Here is a 15,116-nt window from a genome sequence, read left to right as displayed (position 1 = left end):
TCAAGGCCATGCAGTTGCATAGTGAGACTAGAACCCAGGTCTCCTGACCTCAAGAGTAGGGTGTTCTGTTACATGCCCACTGTGGAAAGACCACCTCTGAAGGAGCCCCAGGCTCAGGGAGGGCAGAGGTACTTCTGCTCATTCTCTCTGCCCACATCTTACCCACTGCAGTCCTGTCCTGCCATGTCTGGGCTGTCACCCCATTGATCTCTCCAGGGCAGATGGCACCAGGGCATCTCACTTCTCACCAGAAAAGTTCTGTTGGTGTTAGGAGGCTTCTGAGAGATGATGTGCCTCTGCTGGGGGCCTGACTTGATTACTTCTTCTCCTTTTTGGTGCCCGGTAATTTTTGTCTGAAGGAAGAGAGAAGAGCGGCCAGTTATCACAACGGCAATGAGGCAGCTAGCATTGTACTCTCTGCTGGTTTGTTGCTGTCACTCCCTTTAGGAATGGCAATGGCCAAAACCAAAAGCCTTTGCCTTCAGGATAGGGCCCCTCGCATTCTTACTCTCACCTCCTTCCCCAAGAGCTTGTAACCTCCCAAGCCACGCATTTCCTTTCCACGCAAAGAGCTCCAAAGTCCTTGGCTTGTCTTCCAGGCACCAGCACTGGCAAATGACACCTGGGCAGCTCCCAGCCCCTGTTGGACTTACAGTAGGTCTGAGAAGGTGGGATGGCTGGTGTGGACCCCACGCCCGCCATTTACAGGGCCTGCTGTCTATACGCCTGACATTTAAGCAGCAGTGTGGCACTGCTCGGCTGTGGTTTCCACGACCCCCTGGGGATTCTCCTAGAGCCCTAACAGCATCAGTCTCACGTCGACGCTTGTACAGAAGTGAGTTAGGCTGAGTATCCCGCCGAGAAGAGCAGCTCTTCTTTCCTTCCCATCTTATGCACCTGAGCCTGAAGGGCTGGAGTCTGAGAGAAGCTAGCAAGAAAAGATCATCTGGGACACTTCCCCCGGCAATAGTGTTCTACTGGAAGGTGGGTCAGGGGCTCTGACTTCCTAAAATTGCCTGTTTTGGTTGAAGGTGGGCAAGGACAGCCACAGAGAAACCCTTCCGTAACTACTCCGACTACAGGCCTCTCCGGAAGCAGCAAGCTCATCTTCTTGGTTCTATACGCCGAGGAGTGTCAGGATGTGGAGCTAGGTCTCTGTTCTCTCCAGTCTCCCATTGTACACTTGGACAAAGCAGAAGAGAACTTTGGCTTGTGCCTACCCCGGGACAGGACACAGCTGCACGGCAGGGAGTGCATGTCTTGACGGGGTAACATTGGTAGATGAAGCTAAAGACAAATACAGAGAAAAAATGCATCAGAACTCATGGCACAGACACTCACGGGAGGACCTCCAGCCTGGGGAGGCCACCCCAGGACAGCTTCCAGGGATACTTCCAGGGAAGGAGTTAGGACAGTGAAGGTGGAGCAGCAATGCTCCAGGGACACTCAGGGACCTGGTTTGTACACTGCCATATTTTTTGTCCTAGAAGACATTTCATCTGGTTGCAAAGGTCCTGATGCCAACCCCAGAGACCTAAGGAAGTAAAATTGGGAGATTAGGCCAGATGAACCGTAGAATCACAAGACAATAGGGCTGCTTAGGCCCTATGGATCAAGGACAATGTTTCATAGTGGCATCCTCCATTAAACAACAAGGGAACATATGCAAACAGGCAGGCCAGGCAAGCTGGCATCTCATGCCTGCAAGAAGCAGAGATGCAGTACCCCTAATCTGCAAATAGAAGCTGACAATTGGGATAGAAAGGGAAGGCTTGTTGGGAGAAACCATGTGGAAATGAAGGCAGATTTAGTGCTTGGGGAGTGGGCTTGACCCCTTGAGGCTGAAGACGGGGAAGAAAAAGGATATAACATGGCCCCAACATGGGAGGCAGGGACTAGAGTGTTTATCACAGGGATGAGAAGACCACTAGCAGGAGCCTCCAGGGAGCAGAAGATCCTGTTCCAACCAGCAGGTGCTCTCAGTGGGAGGGGAAAGGAACAACTGGGATGTGATGATTGTCTCTTAATAAAGATCATACACCATGCCTGGAAACAGGCAGAGGAGCCAGTAGGGATATAGAGAAGCTTTAGGCACCCCCTTCAAGGGGCTATAAAAGAATCGAGAAGATACAATTATTCAAATGAGAGCTGTGCACAGTGCCCTGGAAGGACAGTCAGGAGACCCGCTTCTTGTCCCATCTCTGCTACTCGCAAGCTGTGTGATCTTGAGCAAGTCACTTCACATTTTGGGGGTCTCAGTCTCCCTGTGGTCAATAAGGAGTTTGGCCAAGCTGGCCTTTGAGTCACCCTCATTGAGTCGTGGACTTTTGATATCAGTGGTGTTCCAACTCCAACTTACAGTTTTGGGCTGAACTTGCTATTGCTTCCCGCTGTTGAGGCAGCAACCACTCAAAACCTCTGAGCAAGGTGAATCTTAAGACGGGGTGGTCTCCGGGAGAAGAAAGAAGGGGGAGCATTAAAACTCCTTACAACAACACTCGACAAAATAAGTCTTTCTATGTAAGCAAGAAAGCTCCAGTTTCACATTCCTTGGATTACAGGATGTTAATGATAGACTTTACCTAAACCCAAACCTCTGTATCTGAGATCAGGGGTCTGAGACTGAGAGAGGGGAAGAAAGATGCTCCGGGTCCCTCAACTCATACACAATGACTCTCCAGGCCTGGAATCTGGCTGGCCTGACCTCTCAATTCAGGGCATCCTGCTGCCCTCTTCCAACTTCTGACACCAGAAAAGATTTGGGGATTTACTTCCTTGGAGCTCAGCAATAGGAAGTGAGCTAAAGGCTGGAACGCTTTAGCTAACACAAGGTGCATTTTCTCGCTCCTCTGAGTGAGCATCTTTCCCCCACCACCACCGGCCACCTCCCACTCCTTTGCTCCTTTCCTCTTACTAGTCTCCTCCTCTTCCCTACCCCTAGCCACCTCATAAATAAGCCCTTGCACCCACAGGGACATTTTGCCCCACGTCCAAAAGATTGCCGATTGTTGTCTGCTGATGTGACATTCCACAAGGCATAGATAAGGATAATGAACAATGTTCACTGACCATCGGGGTGGCTGCAGCCAGGGAGGTCGGTGATTAGTTTCCTACTGAGGTCAGGACCCTCTCAGAGGGGCAGGAGCTGGGCTCTACAGCCAGCCAGAGTTGCTTCCCGGACCATTCAGGCAAGCCAGAGATGGATTTAGGTCTTAAAGGCCCTCATTTGCACTCCAAGAAGCGGGTGGGATGCTTGTTTTGAGGGCTGGAGTGGGGGCAGGGGTAAGTTCCTGGGAAAATGGGCATGAGAATTGAGCAGGTTTGAGCTGAAACAACAGAATGCTCTGCACCATCATGGTACCGTGAGCTGCTGTTTTTAAGACTTCTGTCCTATCTCCATATTTTGTTCTGATGCTAGTCCTGTTCCCAAATTCACAGACCTGTTCTCTTTGGTTCCAAGAACTTTCCACTGCAGAGATATCCAGCATTGCCCTCACCAAGCACTGCCCTGTGCACCCTCCTCCCTCTCTTTAAAATTCCTTTTTGCTCAGATACTGATCTCAGCACTTGTGTAGGGAAAGGGACTGAGTTTAACTGCTCTGTGCTAAGAAAACATATATCTATATACTTATTTATAAAGATACCAATAATAAGTAATATATAAATAATATATATTAATAATGTATAATTGATAATGTTAATAATATATAAACTTTTCATAATCACACCATCCAGAGATAATTCTATTAACACTTTATCTTTATTTCTAAGTTCTTTCCCATGCTTTCATAAAAATTATGTATATGCATGAAGATATACATGTATTTAACACATTAAAATCATATTCTACATCTGCTTTTTTATTTTCTCGCTTAACACTATAAAATAGATGCTTTTCAAATGGTAGGGTTGAATGGAGATAGTTGGTAACACAGGTCACCAGCTCCGCTTACCCACCGTGGAGACTATGACCCACACACCCAGAGGCTGGGGAGCAGTGCATGGGTGGGGTACCCTTTTGCTTGCACCGGTAGCCACAGACAAATATACTTGAATGCTTCTCTGAAGGCCAAGTTAAGGAGCTGTCCACCCCTCCAGCACACACCCTGTGTGAAGTCTTCAGTTGGTCCTTCTGGCCCTCACCCCCCCTTCACGAGTCTTGTGTGCTAGACAATAGGGCTGTGGGTCATGGTGGAGCTTACCTCCACTCAAAGGAGGGTACTTGTACTCAGGTTTAGGAGGAGTTTTTGTGTCCTTCCCGCTGTACTGGAAGTAAAAGCGGGTTGCCTTCCAGGAACAAAACCTGTGAGAAGAATGGCTTCTGGTCACAGAGAGAAGACCACCAGCCAAGGGGCTGGAACACTGAGCACAGGGGAACCAGGTTGGGACTAGCCTCACAGAGAGTGGGGTGTCCAACAGAGAAGAGGAGAGCACTTGGCCTCAGAGTGCTGCCTGTCAGAGACCCTTCTTCTGAGGCCTCCTCTTTGTCCAGGCTTGGCTCCAGTGACGGCCTGGCGTGGGCAGTACATTGGGACTTCCTTCTGGGACCACCAGTGAACGGAGTCTGTAAAACAGCTGCTGTACCCAAGCCTGGGTTGGGGTTAACCCCTGGGGTGCTCACTTCATCATCAGACTATGAGATGGTGCAGCCAGAGCATCTGACTGGCCTCCTTTCAGTTCCAGATCCCTGATTTCCATCCTGTGCCTTACTGACAGCTGTGACCCCCTCATCTCATTCCTGATAGCCCCTTCCCTGGAGTAGACCCCGGCTCCTCACATGAACTCAGACTCACACTCACTGCAACCTGACAACTGCTCCTTAGAAGCTCTTGCAACACTCCCCGTCTCTTCCTCCCTGGCCCCCAACCCCTCGCTGTCCCTCAGCCTGCCCTTGGATTGCACCCCTTGGGGGTTGGTCTTGGCTAAGACTGGATTTATTTTTTTCCTGCCTTGGCTCTGGTGGTCTTGACTGCTGCCCTCCTTCCCCCTCCCCGAGGGGCACTCTATTCCATCACAGTTGGTTTCTCCCATTCCACCAGCCGAACTGGGTCTCCCTCCCATCATGGACCTCCCAACAGGCCACAGATGCATTCTTTATCATGCTTAAGAGACCAAGAGACCTGGTTTCTAATCCCGGTTTTACCACTTACCAAGTGATCCTAGGCACGTCCCTTAACCACTCTGAACCTCAGTTTCCTCATCTATAATATAGGGACCATAATACTTTGCCCCACCCACCTCATGGTGTAGTTGAGAGGTTCATCTGAGATAATATACATGGACATAGTGCACAACATAAAACTCTTTATAAGTGTATAGGAAAGCAAGTAAAGAGCCAGCTGCACGAGGATTAGGGATTCAAAGCCTGCCTGAAGCATCCCTGTACTTTCTAAAGAGGTGTGAAAGAGAGCTGAGCCTTGACTCAAACCAGGAGCAGCATATATTTCCCAGAGGTTCCTGATCCTTCAGGAAGTTTCAGGATGAATTTCTATTTAGTCCTGGTTAGGAGAACTAGAATTCAGTCTAGAATTAAGTGCTAGATACCAATTGGTGTTCAAAAGGCTAAACTGGTTATCTTGAACTTAAACTTTTGTATTTCTTTCAATCTTGTATTAAATAATTATTGCAGAGATTTTAAAATAAAGGTTGGTGATTGGTAAGCAACTTTTACACTTCTATTTTAATAAAGTAACATTTTTTTTTGTGGGAGAGGGGAGCTCCAAAGAGCTGGAATCACATAATAATCTAAACATCCCAATTAGCCTGGTTTGGGAGCATTTCAGCCAGTTGTCCCGTGGTCACCATCACGGAGGGCACTGCCATTCACTATGTGGAAGGTATGCATTGGAGCCACCGTGGACCACAGGAGTAAGTAACCATCTGGGAGAATCGAGGCTGGCCTCTCAGCCCAAACCTGCGCAGGGAGATTTGGAACCAGTGGACTATGGCTTGCATTTGTCATGCAGATATTGTTTGCTTTATTTTTGTTTTCTGGTCTTCACAGCTTCCTCACCACATTTTACCTTTGAGTTAGTTGCCACGTTTGCCACTTTAACCTTGGGAGATATGACATAAAAATCTGAATTTCTAGCTCCTCTTGGAAACTGAAACATCTAGCAACTGTGCCCTTAGTGGTAATTATGGGATTTGGGCGCAACAGAGCAAAACTTTTCTGGCTTACTGCTTCCATGAGGCTCCTTAAGCACAAGCATCGTTGTGTTAGCCTTGACAGAATTTCTCCTCAAGCAGCTGTGGTCCACCCTCACCCTTAGGTGAGGAACTTACATCTAAGAAAACCTAACATCCTTCTTCCAAGCAAGCAGACGGGAGAGGTGGGAGCAGGCATTCTGATCCCCGGTCTTACTTGGCCTTCCATCCTCTGATCCAGTGTTCAGTGTGAGAGTGTGAGGGATGGAGCATAGTGAGTAGAATAAGAATACACTATCTCAGTTCCCATGAAACCTGAAACTGTGAGACAGAGGGCTAGAGGAAGACAGAAAACTCTCCTGAAATTCAAACGTGTTTTCTTGACCTCATGGTCCTCGGGTCAGGGGAGACAGTTACCTTTTCCAGAAGTACATAATGACGGGGAAGATAGACATGACAGCCCCGTGGAAGATGTTCCGATCTGGGTAGCCGTCTGAAATTGCAGCAAGGATGGCATCCCTCTGGGAGTCGGAGATGTTCACCTATCCACAGAGTGGGAGCCTGTCACTGGCAGAGGCTCCAGGGAAGGCAGAAAACCTCTCTTGGCCCCCAGGACCTTCAAGACCACCCCCTCCCCAGAAGGCAGAAGCTTTTCAAGGGGCTGCTAGATAAAGGACATCTGGTTGACCCAGGACTTAGGAAGTACCCGACAGCTAGCTTTCAGGGTTCTTGTGGGGGAAACGCTTCTTGGCAAAAGGCCAGAGAGGAGTGGGAGTCCCTCTTACCCTCAGCCTTGGAGGAATCTCAGAATGCAAGTAGAGCTTTAGGATGATGTTAATTTTGGACCTCATTAGGATCAAGTCATTCTCGTTGTATGCCCGTTTGACCTGCAGCATGTGAGCTGAACTCACCATATTGTTAAACCTAAAAAGAGGCAGTGAGTAGGAAATCAGCAAGGAGAAGAGGAAAGCAATGACTAAATAGGGCAGCTGGCCGGACTTATTTCTGGCCTAAAAGACACAAGGCCAATCCTGAGCCAGGTTGTGACTTCATTCATTCAATCATAATTCACCCATCATCAAATACTAATTGGGGACCTACTACATGTCAGATAATATGCTAAGTGCTTCTTCAAGTGTATTTCTTCATCACAAACTCCCTTATTTATTCCATCCTCCCCTCTTTACCCACCCTGGCCCCTGCGCCAGTTTCGTCTCTGACTACTTCAAGGGCTAAGGGCTATCTTCTCTTTCTTTTCTCTCCTGTGCTGACCCTCTCACAATTACCACTACTCTTTGAAGCAACATATTCCTTTTCTTAAAAAATTTTTTTATTGTAGTAAAATATACATAACATAAAATTTATGTTTTAAGTACTTCAGTGGCATTAAATACATCCACATTGTTATATAATCATCACCACCATCCATCTCCAGATCTTTTTTCATCTTCCCAAACTAAAACTCCATACCCATTAAACACTAACTCCCATTCTTCCCATCTCCCAGCCCCTGGCAACGACCATTCTACTTTGTTACCCAGCAACATATTCTTTTACTAACCATCAAATATCTGTCAGTTACACCTTATCTTGATTTAAGCCCACAGTTTACTTCTCTCAGGCCTTTTTTGTGTGTGTGTGAGGAAGATTGGCCCTGAGCTAACATCCTTTGCCAATCTTCCTCTTTTTGCTTGAGGAATATGGTCCCTGAACTAACATCTGTGCCAATCTTCCTTTACTTTGTAGATGGGATGCCGCTACAGCATGGCTTGATTAGTGGTGCGTAGGTCCATGCCCTGAATCCGAACCTTTGAACCCTGGGCCACTGAAGCAGTGCAGGAACTTAACCACTATGGCACCTCAGGCCATTTTTAATCTTAACCATTTTACATTTTCCTAATAGTAGAATACCAAGGTTTTTCCCATTATGAGCCTATTTTGCAGATCCATTCATTTATTCAATCGGTGGACATTTATTATAGGTTTACTCTGCCACGCACAGTTCCAGGAGCAGGGATTCAGCAGTGAACACCGTAAACAAAGTCCTGGTTTCCAGGAGCTCACAATCGATGAGGGGAAGGAGACGTGTAAGTAAACAGATGAATAATTAAATATCTAGTAGAGTGCCATGAAGACAATGAAAGGGGATGATGTGATAGGGAAGGGGGTGGGCACTGAGACTGAGACAAAGAGAAAGAGAAAGACAGTCACTTGAAGACTTGAGGGAAGGGGCATCTTCCCACAGAGGGAGCAGCAAGTGCAGAGGCAGCAGCTCAGCGGGCGCAGGCGGAGCAGAGTGGAGAGCCTCAGAGCTGGGGCAAGGGGCCAGTGGCGAGTGGCACAGGGTGAGCTTCGAGAAGCAGGTAGGTCCTGTTTGTGTAGAGCCCTTTAGGCAATGGGAGGAGGTTTGGACTTTATTCTAGTGGTAATGAGAAGCTGCCAGAACATTTTAGGCAGGAGAGTGATATAATCTGGTTTACACTATTAAAAGGCTACTCTGGGGCTGCCCTATGGCTTAGCGGTTAAGTGCGCGCGCTCCGCTACTGGCGGCCCTGGGTTCGGATCCCGGGCGCGCACCGACGCACCGCTTCTCCGGCCATGCTGAGGCCGCGTCCCACATACAGCAACTAGAAGGATGTGCAGCTATGACATACAACTATCTACTGGGGCTTTGGGGAGAAAAAGGGAAATCAAAAAAAAAGGAGGAGGGTTGGCAATAGATGTTACCTCAGGGCCGGTCTTCCTCAGCAAAAAAAAAAAAAAAAAAGGCTACTCTGGCTGCTGTGCAGAGAAGAGTTCACAGAGGGCAAGTGAGAAAGCAGAGAGGATGGTGACGGAGGTGGAGCAGCATCAGGGAAGTCTGTTCACTCTGGCATTTCTTTCTGCTCCCCACTCGCCTCCCCCTTGCACACTTTTCTCTCTCTCTCTAACCCCTACTCATCTTCAAAATTCACCTTCGGTGACCTGTCTCCCAAGAAATCATACCTGAGGACTCAGTTGTCTAAATGCATGTCCTGGGCCTAACCCGACAATAGCACCTATCATCCCACTTCCTAACCTTTTTGTGTGTCTTTTCTGCCATCCCCATTCGTCTGCGGGATCTTGGAGAACAGAGAGCGTGTCTTAGTTGTTTTTTGTATCTCCAGTGTCAAATTCAGTGCCAAGAAAGGGTAAACAATCAATAAGTGTTTGTGGAACTGGGCTAAATCTCTCACTGGGATTAGTGCAGTGGAAGGTCTTTTAACCAAACACCCCTAACAGATGTGCCGAGTTACCAGGTGCTCTGCACTTTCGGAACCACACTGACTGATGCCTGTGGCCTGCTGACTGTACACACCGGTGGCTCCTTCTCTGGTACACTCTCACTTTTCTCAAACTAGTTGAGGCAGATATGTATTGAGTTATTCACATTTCTTCCCAAATATTTTTGCCTGTTGTACTTGTTACTATAATTCATAATTTATGAAAATTATCGAAATATGAACATGAAAAGAAAAAGTATTTGTTGTTTGTGTGAAGACAAATCTGAATGTTTTGGAATGTTCCAATAAAGGCAAGTTGCTTTTAAAAAAATTGCTACTGAGTTAGGTGTGGCAAGGCAACTTAAAACACTGAAAAAACAAGTTTAAAAATCCAGAAGGATTAAATTGCTTTGCAGTAACCTTTAAATTCTCGCTCCGCTTTAAAAAGAGAAAAATTAGAATTAGTAGATAACATTTTGGGTATAGCCTATACAAGAAAAATATGTGCACTTCCAATTAGTGGAATGGCTTTTGCTTTACATCAAAACTTTGACAGGTGAGTGAATGCACGTTAATATTCTTTAACTTGAAAATATCTGTTTAACATCATACACATACACACAATTTTTATTATTATAATTTTTTGCTTTAACTAAAGAACTATTGGTCCAATGGTACTACATAAGAGGACTTCTATCACATTAAAAAATAATAGGAAAAAACTGCTCCACTGCCTGGGTAAAAGTAGGTGCATTTCAATATTGGGAACTCCAGAATACTGAAGCGTTTTTAGGACCCAAAGGAAAGAATGGTGGAAGTTGATACAGTGACAGCATTCAGTGAGATTTTCAGATGGGGACTCTTCCCTGGCAGGGCGGAAATCACTGTGTCACTAATAGGCCACTCCAGTCTGCTGGTAGGTACTAAGCATGGAAAGCCATGGGGGGAAGGAGAGATGGAAAACTTACTTCTCTATTTCAGAAAAGAAATATAAATCATTGATTGCAAAGTTGACAATGATAATCCTGTGGCCAAGTATACGGCGCTTCGAAAGGGTTATATCTTCATTGTCGAGGTCTGCACCCCGGACATTTGGGGAATATGAGGTTGGGCGTCCTGATGTGTTTGGTGATGGGGAGAGATCTGAAAGAGAAAGAGGAAGGAATTAACATCTAGTCTGATCAGGTCACTCTTAAGCCTGAAGCCTTTGACCAGGGCATAACTAAAAATAACTAAAATGAAGAAAGGAAACTGTGGACCCACCTTTGGGCCTACTGAAATAGTGATTCCCTACCATTAGGCTCAACCTTTTACTTAGACTTGAAGGACTACTGACAAAGCCATCTGCTCAGATGGTATGACAACATACGCGTCAAAAAAAAAAAATCAACTGAGTATTGAAAGGTGTTTTCCTGGTGCTTGTCTAATAGAAATATAATCACAATATGAGGAATCAGCACTCATTTAGTGCAATGTTTTTACAGGGCCAAAATTTAACTATTTTTAACCATTTGCCTATTCTATTTTAAGGAATTTGTTTCATAGAAACATACAATTGAAAATACGTGTTCTGTGGCGTTGTTTGTTTAAGTGCGAGTTGGAACATGTCAAAAGTCATCAGAGAGATGATATTTGTCACTATCAATCCCTCCAGTCTCATTTCAGGTACTTTCCCCATCTCATTAATCTTTAAGTCCAACTAGCCTGGTTTCAGTTCCTGAATTGCATCATTCTCTTTCTTATTTTAGGATAAGTAAAATAAATCTTATTGCTCATTCCTGAAAACTCAACTTTATGTCATTTTCTGGGAGAAATCTTCCCTTGACTAATTAGGGTCTCCATGCAATTATCATTGGGATCACTCATCACCATTATATAGTAATTGCAATAATACAACATAACCCTTTTATAGCCCTTACTATTGCCAAGAATAGTTCTAAGATGCTTTACATGTATTAACTCACTGGATCCTCACAACAACCCTATGGGATAGGCACCATTATTACTTCCATTCTACAGATGAGGAAAAGGCACAAAGTCACCTTTCACAAGGTCTTCAGTTAGAAGGTGGCAGATTCAAATCCAGGCAATCTGGCTCCAACACACGTGGCTCCTATATTTTGTCTTTCCCTCAAAACTGTAGGTGCCATAAGGGCAGATCCTATGCTGCCTGTTCACTACTGTATCCCCAGCACCTGACAAAGCACCTGCCACGTAGAGGATTCTCAAAACGTGTGTTCAATGAATGAAGGAACAAATGAATACAGTAGTTGAATGAATCTACACTACGGACAAACAACATGACATAGTTCTGTAGAATGTGAGATCTCACAGTGCTTTAGACTAGTCATTCTCACCCTTTCTGGCTCCCTGAGCAGGAGGCACTGGGCATATGTCCTCTCTAGGCAGGCCTGGGCTTGGCTTTGCACTCAGGACCCGGGGTTCTTGCTAGACCCCAGGCTAACACAGGCATGACACAAGGCAATAAGCTTGCAGCTTCTTAGCCGGGCTAACCCTTGTGGCTGAAACATCAACAGGGAAGGGGAGTAAATAGAGATGTGACTTACTTTCCTTGCTATTGTGTACTTCCAGGTGAAGATATTCTTCAAATTCCTGGCGCTTAATGGGATTAGACATAAATCTGCGGTACCTGCAAAAGCTCTTGATAAAGCTGAACACTTTCAGCAAGACTCTTTTCTGGGGAAAGAGATTGGGGTATGACATATTCATTAGTACAGCTTCTGTTCACTGAGAGTCTTCTATGTGCCAGAAACTTGACATTCATTACATTTCATCCTCACAACACCTCCTTTATAAGGAATAATTTTTAGCTCCAATTTAAAGGTGAGGAAACTCAAGTCAGAGATCTTGTGTAACATTTTCCAGATTAAGTGGCTGGTGGACAGAAGATTCCGGCTTCAGCCAGGTGTGGCTGAGGCCATTGGCAATGCTCCTTCTACAGCTGTCTTTCAACAGTGAAGATTTGAGGTGCTGTGACTGGGAGAGGTAGTGTGAGAGCTAAAAACAGGAAGCAACGGAGGACAGATAAGTGTGACTCCCAAGAAAGGAATAATGGCTCAGGCAGATTTTGCAATGTTGAAGAAATAAGGAAATGAGTAAAAGCATTCCTAAGCATTAAAAACAGAAAAATATAATTATATGCACACACTTGCACACCACACACACCCACATACACACCAGGCATTTTTTAAGTTTCTTCATCCATTTCTTAATAGATACCCAGTGACCATTCTCTAGTTCATTTACCCCTTGAGAAATTGAGATTTAGAGCCAGAAAGAATCTTGTTGATCAACTAGTTCAGTTGTCTCATTCTACAGAGAGGAAACTCAATGTAATCTTGGCTTTAGAGAGCCACCAGTGAAGTAAAAATCCACTGGATTTAGGATCAGACACTTTGAGCCTAGAGCCTAGTTTTGCCCTAATTGTGTAATTTGGGTCAACTTACCTCACCTGTGTCTCAATGGCTCCATATGTAAGATAGAAACAACAGCCTTCAAGGTAGTGGTGAGGGTTAGTGATTATATATGTACATCCTAATGCAGTGTTGGCACAAAGTAGGCTTAAGTACATTAAGTTGGTTTCTTTTTATCTTTTCTTATCTAAGAGCAACTGGAAGACCTGAAATTAAACAAAGTGTCCTGGTTCTGGGTGCAGTATTCTTGTTAATATCCTTCATGGTCATTCAGGGTACCCTGACGTGGAGTTGATTCACGTATGGAAGAAATAAAAAGGAGAAAGGACAGAGCAGCACATTTTCATACCTGGAGTATAAGATCAATGGGCATAGGCATTATTTTCAGAGATATCTTAGCCTGATCTTTGGAGTCAGAGCTGGGCTCAAATTCTTCTGATACTAACCAACTCTGCAACACATTGAGCAAGTTATCATTTAAAAGGAGCATGTATTTTTTTTTCTTAAACCATATGAAGAGACTTTCCTGAATAACATTCCTGTCTCCTCTTTCTTCTCTTTTTCTCTCCTCCCATGGGAGAAAGAATGAGTTGGATATTTGATGAGTTTGGAAGAAGGAAATGGGCATGCTCTGCTCTCAGCCCTTTGCATTCTGTCTGGGAGATACTTGTCTGCATGACACCTGTGTTCAGGCCTTCCCTTTGTTATACAGTAAAGGGCTCACCTGGGTAAGTGGAGGCCTAAGTTGTTCTGTGATGCCAGTGACTGGGCGAGTAAGTAAGTTTAATTTGGGTGCAGAGAGGATTATCAAACCATTTGGCTTCATGGCCAATCCACGTCCTCCAAGCTAGCTTTCAGCAGTAAAATATTGACATTTTGATCTCCATGCATCTGACTCCTGTGCCAATCACTCAACTGGTTCTAATCACAGATAGTGAAGAAAGGGATTTCTTTTTAAATTTCCACTCTAACAATTTCTCTGAGCCTCAGATTCCTCCTTTGTAAAATGGGGATTTAAAAACCTACCCCAAAGAGTAGTTGGTTTTGGTGATTAAATAAGCTAACAGTGAAACTCTTTTGTATGGCCAACAGTGCCTAGGCAGTGGTTTTCTTGTCTCTAATGTCTTGTCTTGATTGTCTTCCTCACTGACCTGGGATGCCTGTAAGTAAGTTGCTGCTGTCTTTGAGGGCTTCTTAGGCAAAACTGGCACTTGAGTTGCCTCCTCCTGAAGACAAGGTGGGAACAGCTCTTGGTAATCTTTAAACCTGCCAGAAGGAGACCAAGAATATCAAAGTCAAAAGCCTGCCACATAAAAGGTAACATCAAGGCAAACCTATCTCAGCTTTTGGAGGAAGTTGAAGTATAAATTGGGGAATCGTGAGATACTCAGAAATACTCTTCTTACAATTTCAAGCCTTTCCTAACGTCAGCCTATCCTTCCTAATCAATACCGTATTGTTCCTTGTTAAGGCAAATGAACAGAAGTGTGTGTGTGTGTCTGTGTGTGTGTGCAGGTAGGTAGATAGGTAGGTAAGAGGTTCAAGATAAGTTTGGCTTTTCTTTAGAGAGGCTCTGACAGTAAACTATGAGAATAGATTGTGAGACTCCTTGACTAATGTGGCTTTCAGGAGCCAATGAGCAGCTCCAGAAAGGATGATTGCCTTCACCGAGCAACACTCACCACTTTTCTTCCAGAGATTTCATGACATGGCTTTGGAGCATTAGCAATGTGGTTGTGCTGACATTACGCGTGTTAGAGATTTCTTTGATGACAGGGGCATTGCACTGCAGCTTTTCTTCTAAAAAATGCAGGAGAGAGAAAAAAGCCATCATCATCTTCTCTACCATTTCTGAGGTAGCTGGTGTTTGTTTCATCTTAGAGTCTTACCGCCCCTCATTCTCAATTTGGTTAGACTGGGTTGTCCACGATTTGTTTGAAAAATCTCAAAAGCACATTTAAAATGTTATGTGCAGGTGTATTTGTAGAGCAAATACTTTCCTGATTTAGTTCCATGCAAATTTCAAAGATAAGTGCTTACAGGGAAAAAACGTATAAAGGACTCATTTCTGCAGCTAGTTTGAAGTTTTCAGTTTAGGAAGAAGGCAGAAGAGTAAAGAATTAAAGTTAAATTGCTGGGGCTGATGGGGATTCCAAGATTACAAATGAGTATCCTAAGGGCAGTATGATTCTCTAGGTGTTCGGAGACTACTGTGTTCATTAATAAGACAGGAAAACTTATAAAAGACAGGATCTGCATACTCTTCTTTCTCTCCTAGCTCACTCAAAATGGT

General features: G+C 44.9%; 1 protein-coding gene across 1 annotated transcript in view; it reads right to left on the bottom strand.

The window, feature by feature from the left end:
* Positions 1 to 316: 316 nt before the first annotated feature.
* The window catches only part of RGSL1 (regulator of G protein signaling like 1), a 57,340-nt gene continuing 42,540 nt past the window's right edge, over positions 317 to 15,116 (bottom strand). Inside the window, exons 13-22 of the mRNA XM_087418502.1 lie at positions 14,506 to 14,623; positions 13,975 to 14,089; positions 11,957 to 12,086; positions 10,358 to 10,532; positions 6,933 to 7,071; positions 6,565 to 6,689; positions 4,203 to 4,303; positions 2,360 to 2,449; positions 1,221 to 1,287; positions 317 to 353 (exon numbers count right to left, since the gene is read on the bottom strand). Of these exons, the coding sequence (XP_087274628.1) occupies positions 317 to 353; positions 1,221 to 1,287; positions 2,360 to 2,449; positions 4,203 to 4,303; positions 6,565 to 6,689; positions 6,933 to 7,071; positions 10,358 to 10,532; positions 11,957 to 12,086; positions 13,975 to 14,089; positions 14,506 to 14,623 (1,097 nt within the window). The remainder of the gene's footprint in view (positions 354 to 1,220; positions 1,288 to 2,359; positions 2,450 to 4,202; positions 4,304 to 6,564; positions 6,690 to 6,932; positions 7,072 to 10,357; positions 10,533 to 11,956; positions 12,087 to 13,974; positions 14,090 to 14,505; positions 14,624 to 15,116) is intronic.

Source organism: Ceratotherium simum, chromosome 2 (assembly GCF_057802395.1).
Source record: "Ceratotherium simum simum isolate JZ-2026a chromosome 2, ASM5780239v1, whole genome shotgun sequence".
In the NCBI taxonomy this organism is placed as follows: domain Eukaryota; kingdom Metazoa; phylum Chordata; class Mammalia; order Perissodactyla; family Rhinocerotidae; genus Ceratotherium; species Ceratotherium simum.
Note: the sequence above shows the minus strand (reverse complement) of the source record. Positions and strands in the feature narration are given on the sequence as shown.